The 21,111-nt window shown below is 42.4% G+C and overlaps 1 protein-coding gene across 2 annotated transcripts in view; it reads right to left on the bottom strand.

Annotated features, from left to right (window-relative positions):
- Nucleotides 1–466: 466 nt before the first annotated feature.
- The window catches only part of ECHDC1 (ethylmalonyl-CoA decarboxylase 1), a 41,775-nt gene continuing 21,130 nt past the window's right edge, over nt 467–21,111 (bottom strand). Inside the window, exon 5 of one of the 2 annotated variants that reach the window (XM_035320969.1) lies at nt 467–5,037. In XM_035320969.1, the coding sequence (XP_035176860.1) occupies nt 4,632–5,037 (406 nt within the window). In that variant the 3' untranslated portion in view covers nt 467–4,631. The remainder of the gene's footprint in view (nt 5,038–21,111) is intronic. The other variant, XM_035320968.1, reaches the window with a different exon arrangement.

Raw genomic sequence — 21,111 nt, 5'->3', positions numbered from 1 at the left:
TTCACTGGAGGAACTTTAAAGAAAACCATCATAAAACAGCTCTGTGTTTGCTGAAAGGGAGGATTGGTTTTGAGTGGTATCTAAGTTCTTAACATCCCTGACTGACTGTATCTCAAACAACACTGTAGGAGTGTGCCTTTCTAAAGAAAAATCCCGAGTTACAGGCTTAATGTTTACACAGGCTTAATGCTCCTCATCTGAAGAGCTGATCAACTCACTTCACTGTTACGGTAGACAAAAGTATCGCAGGCTTATTAAAAGCAGAAACATTGAAATAAAAGAGCATAAATAATCAAACCTGACCTTAAGGTAAAGAACACATGTTAAGGAATACATTGCTATTTATCTGTTCATAGGAAAACTGGCAGCAGCACAGAAAAGATAATTCTGGGCTTGTATTAGAAATACATCTCCTGGATACTACATCTCCAAGTTACTACAAACTTGAAAAGTACATTTTTTTTTTCTATGGCACTTATTTGTTATTCTGAAAAATGCTGGTTGGTCATCTGTTGGCTTAATCTTTAAAATAAAGCTAATTAAATCCCAATTCTTAGTGCATATATCCCTGAATAGAAAGGGGCAATAGCTGAAATGCAATTATTTCAAATCTTGAAACAAAAGGTGCTAAAAATGGTAGACTTAAGCTTCTAAGATGTTTTCCTTACTATAACAATGGCTGAAATGCCCATTCATGTACAAGGCTGTGCAAGTCTTCCAGTTTCTGGGGTTTATTTTTTGCCTGCAACGTGAGACAGTGGGTCCAGCGAACAAAGGAGATGGCACAGGAGGCTTAGATGGAATAAGGAGTAGTACTTTCTTACCGTTTAATAGTTCCATAAGGAAATAAGCCAGTAATGTGGACTTTGGAAGGAAAGAACTTGGACTGTCTTCCATTTGTTAGTTGTCACCTTTTTTCTTTCTCGTTAGCATACAATGGCTCTAATCAAAATCTAACTCTGTGCTGTAAAAACACACAGTAAGAATGCTTCTGGTAATCGCATGCATTTCACTTAACACGAGGTTAATGCACTGTTACATGCAAAATACAAGCCTTACTATATATGCTCAATTTGAGGACTTTCAGCACAAATAACCTACAATGAATTTTATTAGCGGTTATCCATGGGGGTTCTTGACCAAAGTAGAGGCAGGCCTCCATTCAGGCCAAACACCCATGATGCTGCCTTTGGTTCCTGCTGGCTGACTGCAGCTGTGAATTACCGAAATTAGTTAAAGTAAGGCTGATAAGTGCTTAACAGCTAATCATCAGAGTGGCAAATACACACCCCAGATCAACCTAGGAAGACACAGTAACCAGGAATTCCCACCTCATATTTAAATCATTACCATCAGTAGGAAACCTGTTCTCTATTTTAGCCACACTGCATTGTATGTTTTTCTGTGACTCTATGCATTACACGATTTTTCAACTTGTAGAGGATATCTATAGAAAGACTGAATGGAAAGAGGATATTAAAATACTGTAAAGTCTGTGCTGCATCTCTTCAGTTCCAGAACAGATAGCTACAGATACAGGACTCCTCCAGCACAGTAAAAAACACACAGCAAACCACGCGTTCAGGAGGAACACCTTGGTTGCCCGTTTGGTATGTATATTTCTGCGGCAAATATGGGAAAGTATCAGTATTGCTAAAAGTGATCCCCAGTGTGACCATATCAGGCGATTGAACACTTGGCTCAGAATCTACACCCCCATTAAGTACTCGGGGTGTCCCAATACACAGAGGCAAGGAACAAGACAGGCGTCTCACAATGTAATGTGAAACCTCGTTTGCTGAGGAGGGAGCTGGCAAACTAGCCCCTAGGAAATAGAAGAGCTAGCGCTCCGTTTAATTAGGAGACTGGGAGGATCAATTTTGAACATGGGTTTCTAATTCATTCTGTGCATTTAGCGCTTGTTTGGTTTTAGGTCATTTCTTAAGGGGAACAAAAAAGTGAAGCTTGTAGTCTTTAATAAATTGTAATATATATATATATATATAAATGCTTATTAGCTGGCATTACAGGTATTTGTCACTGTAAGATTATAATAAAGTGATCTATGAAATTGAGCATTTAGGTTTGCAATTGCTAAAATGGGATTCCATTTCATCTCAGCCTGGAGCCCTTGTGATATCACTCATGGTAATTTAGTTAGACTGGTTTTCATAATAAGGGCTACACTTGCTTTTAAAACAGAAAAAAATATAGAATACAGTATTAGGCTGAGCACAAAAATCCTTGATCAAAACAAACACCTATAATTACCTTGAGAATCTCCTATAGCAGTGTTTGGTATATTTGTGATTCCAACAGATCAGAGGACAAAATGAGTTTCTGTAACCTTTTCTGAAAGCGTCTTAGCCATTTCTAGCACCAGTTAATTATCTGTGCTGTTATTAGGAGCAAGCATTGGCTTTGATACAAATCAGAGAGGATAGCTGGAGAAATGCATTTGCTGAAATGAGAAGTAAACTCATGCTCTCCAAACTGAACTGGGAAAAGGTCCCCAGTAGATAGAGATACTATGTTACACTTAAGTCTCAGCACTGGTCTAGTTCAGAACGTGCAAGTAAAACAGGCTGCTTTTCTGCTACAGTTTCTTCCCTTCCAAATTCATATCATGCAGTTTGCAGAATATGCTATTGGACCTTACAGCCTGACACCTGAAAAATAAAATATTCAAGGGTCTTGTTCAGGTTCTAAGTAGTATTCACACCCATTTTAAAAAACATAATCACAGTGTTAGTAATGGCAAATTTATTCTTGTTGCTATAAAGGACCTAACTAGCTGCCATTGAAAGTCTTTTTTTTTTTTTTTTTTTTTTTTTTTTGACTAATAACAAAGCGATAGTTACGTTTTGCCTTACTATATTAAAACATCCTTACCTCCTAAGTCATGGGCTTGAAATCCAGGGGAGAATCCAGCAGCACTGGACTGTCAGTGAGCTGTTGGATAGAACAAAAGGGTGGAGCACAGAACAGACCACTACCCCATTCCCATTCCTCTCTCTAACTTGGAAGTAAACATTAAATGTTACTGCTGGGGAAGAGAGGTTTGAAATCTTTCAACAGTTTCAGGTGCAATGGCAGAAAGGAAGGATCAACAGGACAGGGTAAAGTGCTTATCTCTGAGGAGCCAGCTCAGAACACTTCCCTTTCTTTAGCGTTGCTTCAGGCTATACACGTTCCCCACTATGAAAGCCATATAATAAAATACCCAGCGGAGCATAGCATCTGCTCAAAAGCTTTAGAATCTTAGCAGGCAATCCAAGCCTAATTCCCATCGTTATCTGCCCCAAGATCCTCACCGTCTCAAACTCAGTAATTCTGCCACACTGTAGATACCATAACATGGATTTCCCTGCAAGGAATCACCTCATTTTCCTAAGGGAGCTTGTACCACATACCTGTTAGTTATGCCTGGTCACAGCAAGAATGCACGTCAATGCAAAACATCCCAGAGTTTCCTCCTGAACATGCTCCCTTGGGGGGTACACGGGTCCCAGGCTCAGGTATCGACCCTGCTTGATTTAGAGACAAGTGCCTTCCAATCAACAATCCAGGAAACCCTCAGTCATGGATATGTCTGTACGTTTTTGCTGCCAAAGATATTTAATTTTAAACCAAGAATCATCTCCCAAAGCAGGGACTCGGTCTCAGTTTCTAATTTCTAAAGCGAAAACTTTCCCCACTGAGTTACCTGGTTATTCACACAGTCACTGGCATGGATACCGGGTTCCATGTTGTCTGGTCTTTCACAGCCCAAATATGCCCTATGAGTAAAAGTACTTTAAAAGGAAGACAAGTCCTTCCAGAACGCTGAAGTACTGAGACCACCCAGTCAAAAAAATACCATCTGGGAGCATTACGCATCACTGCTTTCTAAGATTTCAACTATATTTTAAGTGAAGAATCAGGTCAGCAGCTTTGCACGTGCTCAGTATCAGATCCAGGCTGTGGGAATGTGCAGATGCGTATGCAAGATCGTTGGTTCCCAAAGCAGTCAGTAGACACCTAGATGCATTTCAAGATTTGGATCCATGTCAGTGAACAAGGGCTACAAGCTCTTCAGTGAGTTAGAGCTGCTTCTATATAATAACCACCATGAAAAATGCCATACCACCTTCTCACCAATTACAACCAGAACTGACCAAAGATGAAAAAAGTAAAAATACCATCTCACCGGTTACCAGCCCTACAAAGTTGCTTTAAGACACTGGCCACACGTTTGGGAACTCAGGTTTTACAGCTTTAGGTGCACCTGTTCTGTAAATAAATAAAGCTCTCATCTCTCATGCAATTCATTTCCATACCAGTTAGAAAAACAAAATTAACTCCAAAGAAAATAATCTTCAGCCTCATTCCAAAAGAATTATAGTTCTATTCTCAGCACGGTATTTACCTTTACATACTAATTTCACTAATCTCCATTCAGTGGGTGATTAGAACAGTAAATTTTCTGGCAATTTCTCTGCAGTTGCACACCAAAAACGTCTGCCAGACACGAATGACAGGAATGTTAAGAACTTGTTCATTTAAACTGGCATTAAATGATTCAGTTTTAACACCTGTTTCAGGGAAAGCTTTGCAAAAAAATATCAAGAACATTCCTCGTGCATTGACCATCATTTATGTTTTGGCCTTCTAACCAGTGCCTGCAAATTGGCAGGCCCACCCCACACAGTTCCAAAAACGTCCTTCTCTGTCCTTAAGGCATCTTCCAGCGGCAGCTCTCTTCCTGCAGTGACCACCTGTTTCACAGCCCGGATCACGCTAGCTGGACCCTCTGTGTGCTGACTCAGCCAGGCTCGAGCTTCTTGCAGCGATCCGCCTTCCTCTGAGGACAGCAAGGTTTCCTCCGAAAGCCCGAGGCGCAGCGCTCTTTCGGGGTCCACCCTGAGGGCCCCGCTCAGCAGGCGGAGGGCAGCCCCGCTGCCAACGATTCGCACCAGCCTGGCAGCTCCCCCCCAGCCGGGAACCAGACCCATGTGCTTATGGACAAATCGAATTTCGCTGCCAGGCGTCATCAACCTGTCAATGAAAAAAAAACACAACACATTCAGAGGTCAGTCTGTGCACTGACTTTAGCTTTCAGCTCTCCGGCGTTCACTTCTCCATTTCCTCATCCCCGCTGCTTCCAAAGGATAATCACAGAATCATAAAATAATTAGGGTTGGAAAAGACCTCCAAGATCACCTGGTCCAACCATCCCCCTGCCACCAATGTCACCCTCTGAACCATGTCCCTAAGCACCATGTCCAACCTTTAAATGCAACCTGACAGCATGACAATTAGAGCCAGAGCTGTAATACCTTGATTTTTACATCAACCAGTGACTTAAGCTGCAGCTCTTGGCCCTTCTCAAAATGAGACCTGTAGACTGCCACAAGTAAAGCTGCTTAGTGCCCACACCGATCCCTACAGTCAGGTCTAAAAAGCATTTGAAAGCAGAATTGCAATGACAGAGGGTGTGTTACACTTACAGTACTAGCACTGCCCCTTTAGTTCACGCATAAAGCAACAGAGTTTTGGCTAAACTAATGCACAAAGCTTATTTCTTGAGGATCACGCTCTTCTTAGTACTGATACGCACTGGGGAGTTCTGTCAGCACCGTGGTGCTTGATTATAGTTTTGTTGTTGTTGCTGCTCTATTTTAGAGGGTCTGCCTGAGCTTGATTTTCTAACTACTCGCTGCAGTACGGGAAGTCAGGATGGATCTTCTATTTATGACTCCCAGCGTGTAACAGAATTGCTTCCTATCTGTGCCTTACAGTGTGTAGCAGAATTGCTCCTCTCCAGAAGACAGTCACTTTCCCGTTTTCAAAGATTTCACATCTTTGCTTCATTTCTGCAGTCTGTCATCTCCCCTGTTTAAGAACTCACCTTAGGGTTGATTAAGCCATCTCCCTGGAGGAGCTCTGCTCTGCCGCAGCGGGCTGTACTCTCTCCCCGTGTTCACATTGGCACGTTAGGTTAGTGGAAAAAGCCTCTCAAAATAGAAACACACAGAGCAGATGCACAGAGGCAGACCAGTACTTGCTCTTTCTTAACATGTTCTGTGGCGTGGTTAGATGCCGCCGCCTCCAAGACAAGGGATGGAAATTACACTTGGGAAGTAGATGAGCTTCCACCCAAGCACTAATTGGCTTTCTGAAGATAAATCATGTAATACTGAGATCTGCACTCAAGTCTGTTTCCTAACAACGCCGTTTTCTGTAATAAAAATACCAAGGTGAACAGCTTTAAAAAGGGAAGAAAAAGAAAACCTTTAAAAATGCAGCTACTACTGGGGGCTCACAGTTCCCCGATCGGCTCAGTTACTGTTAATTGTAAGGTTTTTTGGTTGCTTTTTTCTTAACCAGAGTACTATCAGCATTCACGATGTAATATAAAGCGCCAGCCAGGGCTGAAGAGCTTACACTTGATCCCAGTCCCAACACAATGCACAAAGGCAACAGCTGACATGCCAGATTGCATGAAAGCCATTTTGTAAAGGTAGTGGAGGAAGGTTATGTGACAAAAGGAAGAGAACAGAGCATTGCAGGGGAGGAAAGGTTTTTAGCTAAGGTGAGCAAGCGCTTCCCAAATGCAGCAAATCCCAGGGAGTTCAGGTCTCTCCTTTTCAAAAGGAAGGTTTTGCAAGTATCCCGAAATTCCTTTATTGGCTCAGCTTACTTCGCAATTTGCTGACACCCAACGTCCCACTGGGAAAACACAAATGAAAATATTATTCAGGGTTTAATTCTAGCTGTGCTGAGCAACTTAAAGCATTAAAACAAGAGTGGCTACATGCATCTAGTCACATGATGCTAGACAATTTGTAGGCAGTCCCGTAACACAGCCACAACAGATCGGTGAGACAGCGTTGTATTTGTTGAATACAACAAATTGATTTCCCAGGTTGTCCCTGGCACTTGTGTTCAGGCCTTAAGGACGGCCATTTCAGTGGACATCCTCTGGAAAGTGCAGGGATTCATCCGGGAAGTTCTCTCAACGTAGCTGGAAGTGCACATGTGAAGCCAAGTTGTACATTAGAAATACAGCCAATCCCTCAGTACCAACAAGAAAAAGGCTGAAAGAATTTACTGTGTGGGAAAGGATATGTTACCCTGCTCAGTCGTCACTAACTTCAGTGAAAATGGAACCAAACATGCAGAAAGGAAAATAAACGGTTGACAGTGAAATCTGTAAAGAGCCTGGTCAGGCTGCAGCTTCCAGGATCTCATGGGAATTCTCCTCTCCCTAAAATGCACCTTTCAACAAGCTCCTCAGAGAATAAGTCGTGGACAATAGAAGATGCAAAGATAATCTCTGGCTGTCTTCAAACTCCAGAAAGTTATCTGTGGTTTTTTTTTTTTTAAAGGCTTTTCAGCTACGAATCCTCTCCTAAGCTACTCCACTTCCAGAAACCACCCATCACGCTCTCCATCAGTTACACCGCTCACTTGCAGTCCCTAAGCCCAGGGAAGCAAAGGAGACCTGAGCTCATTCCAGGAGGCCTTCAATGCTGCTGCTCAGCTAGCCTGGGACCAGCCTCAGGACATCACCAGCTGCAGCTCTGCATAAATATTTCCCCTTTTTTATCCTGTGAAAGGAGTTGAGTCTATCTTCTGAGACATGACGAATCTGATCTACTACTAGATAGATTTATGTAAGAAAAGAACATCAAACACTGCTGAACACAAAGACGTAGACATCAAAAAGCTGAAGAGAGAAGCACCATTCTATTCTTGAGCTGCTCGTAGCTTATTCATCTAGTACTGGCCTTGCCTGAGACAGGAGAGTAGATGAATACAAAACGAGCCTCTGATTTGATGCAGTGTGCCTGTACCTGTCTTCCAGGTCAAGAGAATTAAGATCTGGGTCTCCTATAAACCCAGGGAAGGTCGTACCACAGGGCTCCTGGATACGTGCCCTCCCTGTCCTAAGAAAAACATCACTCTGTTGCATGACGCTGCTGAAAGAAGGTTTTATCAAACCTAATCCACACGCAGTGTCACTGAAGACCTTACAAGCTGAGAAACAGCCTTCAGAAATGCGAAGGGCAGTGAAATCCTCACGTCTTAAAACGGAGAAGAAAGCTTAAGGTAACATAAGCACCGAAGTGCAGCAGAAACCTTCTGTGAGAGCATTGTAATTCCACGTTACAAACACTGCAACACCCCTAGGAGGAAAGCACAGCTACCATGGGAAGCATCCAATTCTGGGTTAGTCATCTGAAGCAAACAAGAGCTACAGCAAATGTTCCTGCTGTATATTTTAAAATGTTCTCAGATTCAGTAAATGTTACAAACCCTTCACCTTTGATGGAGGATTCCTTCGCTCTGACATTTCCTTGCGCCCACGAACAGCTGACTGTCACATCACTTCACTGACAACGCATCTGAAAAAAAAAACCCTCGCTTGCCATTAAGGACACAACCTAACAAACCCCAAGCTGAAACAGGCAGCACTCCTTGCGAGCAAGTGGCAGCGCTTCCCGGTGCTGAAGTACCTTCCAGCTACTTGAAGCTGGGGCACATACACTGAAGGCTGAAAATATAATGCAAAGAGAAATGTGCTTTCTCAGTTTTCTGAATCTGCTTTTTATAGCACTCGTGTTACTGACCTGTTCCAACAGGTATAATCAGTCCCTCGGGCAGAACAAAGACGATGTTAAGGTCTGTGCTGGCCCTTGCTTCTTAGACTTCTTGGGTCTGAATTAAATTCTGACACGGCAAGGGCACTAATGGCAAATGCCCTCTTCTATTTTACATGTTTTAAAAGCTCTTACCACTACGCTTCTGGAAAGAGGGATGCCTACAATATTAGGCATGTTGTCAACAACCTGGATTTTGTTCCCATCCCTGTTTGGCTCCAGGTGTCACGTAAGGACAGCTCCTTACTTCCAGTCTCCTCCCATGACCTGGCATGACTCGGACACATCAGGGAGGGACGCAGCCAGTATCACACAGTGCTGTAGCACCTGGCTCTCAGCTATGGTTACACTGGCGCAGGCAGCCCGAGCTGCAGGAGATGACTTTCATCTCTCTCACGCATAGGTTGGCCTCCTGCAGCCTCCCACCGCTTGCTCTCAAACCAACAGCCAACACAAGTAATGGGCAAAGCTTATCCCTTTGGGTCGTGTAACTCCTCTCATTAAACCTACTATCTTCTTCTATGTATTTTGGCAACTTTATGTGATACCTCTATAAATTTTGGTAAATCTGTAACCAACACAAAAAAGAAGCAGCGTCAAAGGCCTTAGGATGCAATTAAAAGGCATCCATAAGTTCAGCATGCTGTAGAGCAAGAGATATAGACAACATAATAGCATTTAATAGAATTAGGCATTAAGTAGAACTGGACATTTTTGCAAAAGGCAGATAGATGCTAGGCACCCAGACTCATGAAAAGCAACAGCCATGGACAGCCACACAGGTACTTTGGCTGACTGTCATCACTCAGAGAAACCAGAAGCACACAACGTTGGTATCAAAGGCTTTCAACCAAGCATCCAAACCACACACACGTGTATTTTAAGCACAGCAAAAGAGAGACATTAAAGAAAGAATAAAATTACCAAGAAAATGGTAGCAGAAAGAAGGTAATCATGGGCCAAACATTTCTTTTAACCAGCAAACAGAAGAACCAAGTTGATGTACAATTCAGTCACAAACTTTTCTACAAGTTCCTAATACACTCGTCAATATGCCATCAGCTTAATTAACTCTTGTTAAATTAAGCAACAGCCGTACCATGCTGACAGGTGGCTAAAACAGCTTTTAAAATGAACACTGCTGGGGAGTGAAAGTTACAGACTTTGGCAGAGGTCATACCTTACATTATCTGTGGCTGGTGTTAATCACGCAAATGGAAGTCGTTTTCCAGGTGGGCATGAAACTTTGATGACCTTGCTTGCAAGTGACAAAAGCTCACGTGTAACGAGTTTAGGATTTTTGCTTGGCGAGCACTACCAGGACACCCAGCAGGACTCAAATCCACACCGAGCAAGAAATCCCATGTCTATTGTCCACATCTTCCCTGTCCTACAGCAGCTTCTCAACACTCAAAATACAATCCCTGCCCAATCACTTCGCCTGCACTTTGCACCCCATCCTCTCACTCTACCTTCCTAATGCTTCTTCGTCACCCCAAGTGGCACGGGAGATCCCCGTACTGGAGGTGGGTCCTTGCAGCAAGTGACTGGGGTGATTCAGGGAGCAGAGAGGGTTACACAACTTCCCCTCTCCACTTGCTGATGCATGCAAAACCCACCAAAAAAGAACAAATAAAAAAAGAGTGCTACTCTTAAACACAAAGTGCTGCTGAACACAAGCAATAGATAGGGCGGTTTTACTCAGCTACGGTGTTATTTGTAACCGTAAGCGAAAACAAAGCTAAAGAGATTTGTGTCTGTTGAATTTATAGCATCAGAGTAAGAAATAAACTACCAGTTCCTTTATCTGCACAACAAAAGCCCTGATTTGTGAACAGAAGCCCTTTATTTCAGCTCGGTCCAGCACACCACATAAATAAAATAATATCTTCTAGGCAGCATACTACATCTCTGGCTTTGCAAAGAAAACAGCTCTAAAGCGGACAAATGAAAAACATTAACTGTTCAGATGAGGTAAAAGTGGGCAGCAGGAATGCGAGAGCATTTCCTTAAAAGAAAGAAGCCACCGTTTGTCTTTCATGGGAGGCAGGAGCACTGCCATAAGTCTCTAGAGCTCAGGACAAGCTATAGGACCCAAGTAGCTGGGATCTCCCATACCGTCCGTAATGGCACATGAAAACCGAGGTCGATCTGTGCCTGGGGAGATGCAAGTGTGTAAAAGGGCCTTCAGCCAACAGCAGGATGAAGCTCTTCCTATGGCTACAAAAGGACCACGCAAATCTACGATCAGTGCTTGCAGCACATGCTGGGGACACCTGCCCTGCCCCAAAAACCAAGTCCTGGTGGTCTCTGAAGAATCCTGCCCTTTGCTGCACACATCCAGCCCAGCCTGGAGCTTCAGCTCTTTGGCTGGGGTAGAGCTGCTGAGGAGCAGTTGCTTTGGCATTCAGGAGCAGCTGGCCTGAAGCCTGGGCAAGGACCACCGCACCAGCATCAAGCACTGCCGCCACTGCACCCTACCGTGAGTTGCTCCTGTAATGCCTTCTCCCCTTCTTCTTTGGCATGGGAGACAGCCCTGCAAGTCCTAACACGTATCGAGAGCTCGATCCTCCTCTGACATCTGCATTCCACATCTTACATCAAAGATACGCCGGATACCATGTGCCTTCCCATTTGAACCCTGCCCTCCCCACCATGCACACACAGGTGTCTCTGCATGTAAGGAACTGCATAGCTTTCTCAGTGCTAAAATAGCTCAAATTCAAGTTCTCGAGGACTTTTATATGCTCTGTGGTAACTTGCTGTAAAACTCATCTCTAGCTTCTCCAGCATCTTGTAACAGCAAAAGCAGTTGCTGAATACAGCCCTGAAAACAAGCCCTGAATATGAACCACTGCCTTGACATCTTCACAAAGCCACGGAAAGCCTGAAATAAGAGCACCGTCCAAATTTAATTGGTTCAAGCCAATGGAGACCTAACCTGGAAACCTAAATATTGATACTTCATTATATTACATCGTGCTCTGTAAGTGACAACTTGTCTTGTATAAATATTTAGTCTCTCAAAATATTCTTAGGACCAGAAGTCTTATCAGGAAGGCTAGGAATATTTTCATCAGTATTTAATTGCAGGGTGTATGGGGTTTTATTTTTAATTAAAAAACAAACAAAACTAGTTTTATCCTTGTTCGGAAGGCATAAGCCTTTCGTGTCTCTTACAGAAACTCACCTTAAGGCAACAAACGAATTAACCAGTCCTTTTTTCAATCAAAAACACATCTTGAAGCAGCAAGGTACTGTGTGGAGCACATTCTGCAGAAGAAATATGCAGTACTACACTAAAATAATTTAGGTAGTCAGCAAAGCTGCTGATGAGCAGTTTCCTATCCTTACTTCAGTGTTGGTGACAGATGCTGTTAGAATTAGGCCCTCAAGAATGAGACAGTCTCCTCCAGAAAGCAAGTTGGGACTAATTATTCCATCTCTGCCTATGCAGTACAGTGTCTCTTTTATCACCACACCATCCAATAACTACCCGAGTACTCTGTAAAGTGATTATCTAGATAAAACAGCTAAAGATTTTTCTGAAATTCAGCTATTTTACTACATTATCTATCACCAAAAAAACACATCGTAATTCTACGAAAATACAAACAAGTGGTTTCATCCTGAGTTAGTCATAATTTCACCTGTCTTTCAATCTCAATTGGATAGGCTTTAAAAGGCTCAAAAAGCCACGAGTATATGCTTAATCAATGACTCCTTGATAATTATATTTAGCAGATTATCAAACTGGAACAATGCAATGCATATCTGCCAGCCATAAGAGCTCGGTGCTTTCCCAGCACAGCTTGCAGTATTAATCACGCTGCTCCTCTCCCCTACCTTCTGTCTCACAGAGAGGAGCCTCTCGTGTGTCTGACCAGCACAGAGAAAGATTAAGACAATGAGGCATCACAGCAATTGCTGCTTCAGAGCTGCGGCAACATGAAGTGAGACTCCCAAAGTGAAAATACTGTAAAATCAACAAAACGAAGGAATTGACCATGACAGTCCGTGCAGACTGGCATCATAAAAACACACTGACAAATCCTCACTTTCTGAAAATCCTTTAGTCACGAATATCCACTTGATGGATACCTAAATGGTAACCACTGCAGAACATAAAAATAAAGAGAAAATGGTTTAAGAGAGTTTGGGGAAACTATGCCCCTTGCACATAGCTTAGATACAATCGCACAAAGCTGCTCTGCAATCCTAAATTTCACCAGGGTAAGAGAAGACCGTGCACATTAGTCATCTCTTCTACTTATAAACTTAAATCTGTACTCTTTATGACAAGATTGCAATGGAAAGAAGCAGGTCCAGCCATTATTTTAATAAGCCCATTAGAAAGTCAGGCCTCTCAAATCCTCGGTGATTAAAAAAAAGGCACACAAAAATAAATAAATAAAAAACCTACCTTCTCTACTTGAGATTTAAGTAAATTAAAATGATACCCAAGAACCAAAATTTAAAAATTCCCACCTAGCCTCCCAAGTACAGAGTGTTCTAGGCACCTTCTAAAACTCAGTGTCAAAGGAGTAGGCTCAATGCCAGCTTATGAAATCTTACCAACACAAGAGCTCACTTTTCTCTCAGCTCTTTTCAAACCGCGTTGCAGATTATATGGAATTTTATTTATAGTCACTGAATTATTTTGTAACACTCTCAGTGCATTCATTATGCCCTCCCCCTCTCCCCCAAGGTTTACTTAAAGTAGCCTAGGAGAAAATAGCTCACTTCTCCCTAGTATCTATTGCCTTTACCTTTTGTTGCTGCCCTCCAGTCAGATAATCCTGGAAAATGTAGAACCCCAAGAATTAGGGTCAAAACCTGGTCTGAGAAAGAGACTCCTAATGACAGATGTATTTTCTTGAGGAAGGGCTAACATTGTTCTGGGTTGGCTGGGAAATCCAAGTCCACTTCCCAGAGGGGAGCAGATGGGCATACACAATGAGATGCAAGTTTGAGGGGAGACCTAAAAATAACCATTTATAACCGTCACTCTATCATGTCTTCTAACATCAACCCAGAATCAAAACATGGAAAAAAAGAACAAAGGAGTCATATTTTCACTTAAACCACAAAACATTTGGTTAAGATCCTGAAAAGTGGAGTTGTGGATCAAAAAAAAGTGAGGCATAGTAATGAAAGAAGAGTTGGAGCTAACAAAAAAAATCAGGCAGAGATGAAATACAGAGAAATCGAAGCAAAGACTGGTAAACAGACTTAAGGCATTTTAGGAGGAATGTCGTCTCTCTACTGCCCAAACTTTGAGGCATTCAAAGGAAGGTGAGCTCCCAGAAGGCATGGACTCAACTCAAAGAGACTGCAAGATTTCTAATTTCAAACAAAGTCACTCCAGGGAAGAAGCACAAAATAATATTGTTACTAGAAAAAGATCCACTGGATACCAGGATTTAAATTCTAACAAGCAGGTTACAGAAATCTGAAAAACCAGCACCTCCTCAGTAGCAATGCCTGCACTCAGAAAAAGTATGAAACTGCCCTATCAGCAGCAAAAATGTGCGCGTTAAAGCAGCAGAACATGCTTTGCCTGATCTGGCAAGAGCAAGACTAAAAGTGGGCGAGAACGTGGCTGTGTAAGAACGACCAGAGCACTGAAGGAGGTTTATTTCTCAAGCACTTCCCTGATCAGAGGAGAACTGCTAAAACAGGGCCAGAAATACTGCTATGGAAGGAAAAAAAACGCAGGGAAAGAAGTTGTTGCTAAAACTTCGCAAGGGGAACAGGGCAGCCTCAACCAAGAAAAGGTAGGGATGGCCCCTAAGAGTCTCCTGAGGTGATGCTCATTGTAACACTGGCTGCAATCCATGCTGATGGCTCTTCAAATCTCTTTCTGTACCAGGATCTCCCAAAAGTCAGCTAAGGATGAAGGTTCTTTGCCCAGCAGTTCTGGATTAGGGTTTTTTTAAACCTAATTCTTCATTTCAGGCCAACACTTCCTTGCCTGCAGCGTCACAGAACAGAGAAAGAGAAAAGTGTGCTATAAAAAGTTACATTTCTTCTTAAAGGGATAAATGAAGCTGCATATTGGAAATTATAGCAAGATTTTTTTTCTGTAGCAAGAATGAAAAATTGAATTAGATGACAGATCACGGGGCAAGAAGTGGGTGCCCAAAAAAGCATGACTGATTAAAACTCCACAAGCACTCTTCAGGGAAGTAAGATGATCCTTTTTTTGTTTGTTTGTTTGTTTTCCCCCATCCTTTTTTTTATATATATATATATAAATAAATAAATAAAGCAAGAAGTAAAAATGATTTGGCCTATCTGGCCCTGGTGCTCCATGGTGCCTGGTCTGCTTTCCTCCCTGCAGCTGTAGTGCAGGAACCCATGGAGGAGCACTTCCTTGCCAAGTCCCGACACCCTTCTCACTAACACTTCCATCTCCCAGCTATGACTTTATTTCTGCTCCCCAGGTGCCAGTGGTCCCAGCCACAGCCACGCCGCAACCTCCGCTACCACACCATTATTTTCAGAGCAGCTTCCAACCTGACCGAGCACTTTGGTCTTACCCATGAAGCAGGTGTCAGCTATGCTTTACAGGCTGCTGAAGTCTAAACACACAAGCAAGTGAAAGCCAAAATAAGGCTCACACAAAAATTACTCATGCTGAAAATCTGAAATGTTACATGAGTCTTCCCTTCCAAAAAAGGAACTGGATTCATTTGGATTTTGTTCAAATAAACGTTTTCAACAACACATATGCCTTTTGGACTTGAGCAAAAATTTCCACTAGAAATGGAGATATTTTCCAGATTTTTCGATGAAAAATGACCATTCGCGGGCAACATGCTTTTCTTGCAGCATATGTACCTGTGCTAATAACCTGTTTCCCAAAACCTTATTTCTGCCATATATGTTTATCAAGACCAAGAAAGCAGAGCAAAATTCTCCTGGACCAAACACAAGAGCCTCTTAAAGCAGGAGCATTTCAGCCATATTCTTTGCTCGTCTCCACTGCTGACACAGAAAGGGGAGGGGGAGTTTTCCAAAAACCTGGCTCAGAGATTGGCATCTGAAATGTCAAATAGGCAGAGATCACTTTGCTCCACTGAGCTCAGCTGACTGCAAAGTAACAACATTTCTTAACATCAGTCCTACGGGTTGCAAGATCCAACCTGCTCTATTACTTTGCGATGTGTTTGAGATATCACATTTCTGCAACCCACGGCATGAAAGGATTTAAAAACTATCATAGCATCACACTAACAAACCTTTGCAAGAACAAGGGTAACAAAACACACATCGAAACTCAACCATCTCTGCGTGCAGTGTTACTGGTGCTGAATTTGCACATCCTACACAACAATTTCTGACTACAGCAGAAAGATCATTTGAAATCATTGGTGATGAAATTATGACATGTTGTCACTTTGTCAGGATACCAGGTTAATGAACCCATGCCATTTTTTTTCCAATCACAGTGGCTGTTTCAAGTTTTCCAGATATGATTATATATTTCATAACTCACCTGTCTTTTTTTTAAAAAAAAAAAAAAAAATTCTGCATTACAAACAGTAACTAGCTTCTTCACCTTTTCAACTTTTCAGTATAGCACATTACCTGTACTGATGGGGAACCACAGACAGTTTCAGCTCACTACCTGCTGGTACGTTCAAGACTAGCCAGACAAGGCACAGGCACGTTTTCAGCAAGCTGTTGGAAAACCTCCACAAATGTGCCTAAGCGTGTGACCACTTCTCTTGGCACCAGAAGAATAATTTCCCCTGGTATCTTTTTATTTCTGATTTTTCTCTCTCTCAAACACAGACAAATCGGCACTATCTGAAATTACTGTTTTTTCCTCAGTCCATGTATTTGCTTTTTGTTTATGAATGCATCAACATATAAAACAAAACTGGAGGATAACACCTAGAACAGACCATGGACACACCAGAAATTCTTAAACATACAATAGCTTAAGTAAAATAGGAATTTATTTGATGTAAGAACTTACAATTCTATTTATTCTTACTGCGGCGGCTGAGTTACAACAGCAGCAACTCATTTCTTACTAACTACTTCCTAGAAGATTGTATTCCCATCCCATCCTGTTCTTTGTTATCCTCTCCTAGAAACTGAATTCCTGAATTGCTATCACAGAATCACAGAATCACAGAATAGTCTAGGTTGGAAGAGACCTCCAAGATCACCAAGTCTAACCTCTGACCTAACGCTAACAAGTCCTCCACTAAACCATATCCCTAAGCTCTACATCTAAACGTCTTTTAAAGACCTCCAGGGATGGTGACTCAACCACTTCCCTGGGCAGCCTATTCCAGTGGCTATGTGTTGGTTCTAGCCATTACTAGCCTGCTGAAAATCACTTTAACTCACTAGAGGAACAAAAAACGTCTAGCCCTTCTGTTGCTTTTAGGTTTGATAATTGACTCATACCGGCATTTTCACTGATGCTTTGCAAACCAGTAAGCAGTGAGCTGGGAACAGCAACAAGAACATCCTCTTCCAACATTACGGTGAGCTGTTCAGCCAGTTTGCCCTTCCCATGAAATCACAGCTCAACATAACCCCACCTCAGAATCAGCAGACTTGAATATAAGTCCTTCTCGGACTTTACATTAACCAACTTCTGGAGCTACCTGATAATAAAAATAAAATAAAATAAAAATTGTTAGTGAAGATCAGCAATGGAGTGTCAAACCCAAATACCTGGAGGCAGTTTATCTAAACCTGGGCTGAGTCACTTCACAGATGCAATTATAACGGCTGATTTCTGTGCATTTCTACTCTTCCTAAACTAATTCTCCATGAACCTCGAACGCTTCCCTACAGTGGAACGACAGCCTGGTGTCTCAGCAGGAGTCAGCATGGATCCAGCTCTGCGTTCCCTAAAATCTGCCTTATCTAGATTTTCCATTATCTGGGCTATCTCTATTATTACTGCACAGCAGAGAATCAGCTGCATACAGGGTTATTGAAGAGAAAGGACATAAGGTTGCATGGTAGAAGCAGTCAAAAAAGTAGATACATGCTGATGACAAAACACTCAGTCTTCCACAATATGATTTGTTTTCCCAATGGGGGAAAAAGGGGATGAAGTAACTCCCTACCAAAACAAAACAAAACAAACAAAAAAAAACAGCCTTAAAAAGAAAACTTCAACTCAAATTCACGTTTTGTTGCTGTTATTTACACTTCCAGTAAAACCAAACAATGGTAAATTTGAACTGCAGACTATATGCAAAAAAATCCTTTGTGTGGAAGACCGTAAACACATGAACTTCAAAAGCCAATAAAAACTGGTAATAAAGAAAAAGCAATACTAGCCCATAAACATAATTCCAAAAATATAGGTTCTCAAGTCCATTTCTAGCAGTGCAGTGATTGCTTAACCAGATGTCAAGTGTGCCAGGTCACACAGCCTCCTTAGAGGCAGGCGACATGGAACTTTTAGAACCATAATCCATCTCTCTGAAAATTCACCAGAAAATTGTACTAACAAAGCTCCCAGGGCTTTAAAATGGGAAGTGAAGCATGACTGCAATGAAATTCTAAAATTATCAACTGATTTGAAGGAGGTTTTATGTGGAGATACACACACATATATGCTCCCTCTCTTATATATATTTATATATACAGATATATACATTAGAGGGGAAGTTAATACAGTTAAACGAGTGATTTGTGGTATACAGCAAGCACCTGAAATTGCCAGAACCCATTCTTAGACCTAGCAACTGATCCTGTTCCCGACAATGTGCAGCGACGTTATGGTTTCTGATGGAAAGTGCTTTGTTGGCCTGGACTTTGCAAGAACTCATGAATATGTGAATTCCATCCTGTAACATTCATATCATGCTCTGCACAGAGAAAAGAGCTGCTATGTACTGAGGTCCTCTTTTTTTTCAAACAAAATTTTATTTACAAGCAAAATATTTACAAAGCAGCTAGTGTGTTGTGCTCGGACATTCTGAAACCAATTCTTGGAAAAGCTTACTGTAGAATATTAACATTTCTAAAGCTTCTAAAACCTTTCTTTTTTTTTCTTTTTTTTTTTAAAAAAAAAGGGAGCGACAAATGAACTGTAGCCTAATACAAGGATGACTGTCTACAACCAAGAAGTCAGTCATAGTGGGCCTACATCTACGTAGCAGTTGTACTTTCTTCTGCTCCTGTCATTTTGTCCAGATTACATTTAATGCACTAAGTGTATGTTTGTAAAGTACATAAACAAGTCGTCACAAACACAAACAGCACAAGTATCTCTGTTTGGTGGAACACATCTATCACCTTAAAATAATAAGAAGCACGTCTACACGTTTCACAAAAATGCAGAAAACATCCAATTCAAATGCAGCAAGGCCAATTTGATATCAGTGCAGTACTACTAGGATAAGCTGCTTCCCCTGTTAAAAACTTGAGCTATGAAACTATGAAACATCAGTACCACCTGAAGAGATTATAGCTGATTGATTTATTTTCTAAAAATGAAAGTAATACTTCTGCTTCTACTGATGAGCCCATTTTGAGGTCAATATTATGAGAAGTGTGTAGCTTTCTATCTTGGTGCTCTTGCCCTCTGCCTGGAGACACCATCTTTTAAATTGGATTCACAATTGACTATTTTGACTGCAGTAGCATTAGAGAAGAAAAAGGGGGGTGCTGGGGAAGAGACTATATTTTTCAGAAGCACCAGGTACAATGAAGTTCATTTGTCAAGTGAGATAGGCCAGATTTTCAAAGCTGTTGAGGTGTCTAAACGACCTACAGATTGCCCCAGTGAGATTTCTCAGGCTTGTCTTCTGTTTCACATTGATGCCTCTGTTCAGAATTCAAAGCCAGTTGTTCCGGCTATTGGCTGGTAGCCCACTGATGCTAATGTGCTCAGAGATCATTGCGTTCTGCTAATTGCACAGACAGATCCCTCATCTAACTCTTTCTGCCCCATATCTAATTTTTACTTCATTACCCAGCAAACCACTATAATTCTTGTCCAAATTCCTTAACCAGCCCTGTAAACTCAGCTCTCCTTAAACTCATGCATTGCGCATACAGGGTACGCTTCAGGTTTCTGTACACAGAGAACTCAGAATGGGTATTTCATTTCACTTCTTTCTAAAATTGCCTCACTAAATCAGGTGAAAGCCCCCCCCTCCCATCAGCCCTCTTCTACCTCCTCTTCCCAACCAGCACAAGGGAATAAGGCAATGGGGACTATGGTCAGTCTATAGCACTTTGTCTCCACCGCTCCTTCTTGGTCACTCTCTGCCCCTGCTCCCTGCGGGGTCCCTCCCACGGGATGCCGTCCTTCCCCAACTGGGCCTGTGGAGGCTGCCCACAGGCAGCAGCTCTTCAAGAACTGCTCTAGCATTGGTCCCCCATGGGCAGCAGCTCCAGGCCACATCCACCTGCTCCCCCCGGGGGCTCCTCCACGGGCTGCAGCGTGGAGATCTGCTCCGTGTGGGACCCATGGGCTGCAGGGGGACAGCCTGCTCCACCAGGGGCCTCTCCACAGGCCGCAGGGGAACTGCTGCTGCCTGCCTGGAGCACCTCCTGCCCTCCTGCTGCACTGACCTGGGGGGCTGCAGGGCTGCTTCTCACTTCTCTCTCCCAGCTGCTGCTGTACAGCCCGTGTTTCCCTTTCTTAAACATGCTCTCACAGAGGCCCCAGCAATGGCACTCCCTGGCTCATCTCTGACCAGCAGTGGGTCCCTTTGGAGCTGGCTGAAACTGGCCCTTATCTAACGTGGGGCAGCTTCTGGAGGCCACCCTTGCAGAGGCCACCCTTGCAGCCCTCTGCTACCAAAACCTTCCCACATGAACCCAATACACACAGACATTTGTGCACTCCACTGAAATGGCTGCATTGTCATGCAGAACTGCAATTTACACTGACGGTTGGTGGCAGAATCCCACAGCCATCTTTGAAGACTCAGAGAAAATACACAGCAATGGCACATTGAAAGCAGTCAAGGTTTCTTGAATCTACCAAAAAGTCTTGCTGCCAAAACAAGTTTCATACATACAGTTTTATGTTACTCAGATTTACAGATATAATTGAGATAAATAATTATAGTGTCAGAAGCCTTATCTTCCCAACTTTCATATCAGAAAAAGTCTGAAAGGATTTTAATTACCTTGCACTTGTATGGAGAATTACTTTTTTTTTTTTTTAAATCATTTGTTTACAATCTTATAAGGGCCTTCCTTCTTATGGAGAGATGTACTGCAACAATCCATAAAGCAAGATAAGATTGAAGATGATGTCTTGAGAAGACATCCTCTTCCAAACCGAAGTGGAGTGACTTAAAATGCTTCTGCTTCTCATCACTGCCCTTGTGTCAGCAATAAATGTGCCAAAGTTCACGCAAGACCTCCCTAATCCAATTTTACATGAGCTGGCTGAAAGCAGCGTAAGAGACAATTAACCACAACAACTGCCACTGTAAGAACAGTGTACTACATCAGTAACATA

The sequence above is a fragment of the Oxyura jamaicensis genome, chromosome 3, assembly GCF_011077185.1.
Source record: "Oxyura jamaicensis isolate SHBP4307 breed ruddy duck chromosome 3, BPBGC_Ojam_1.0, whole genome shotgun sequence".
Taxonomy (NCBI): Eukaryota; Metazoa; Chordata; class Aves; order Anseriformes; family Anatidae; genus Oxyura; species Oxyura jamaicensis.
This window is presented reverse-complemented; position numbering and strand designations above follow the sequence as displayed.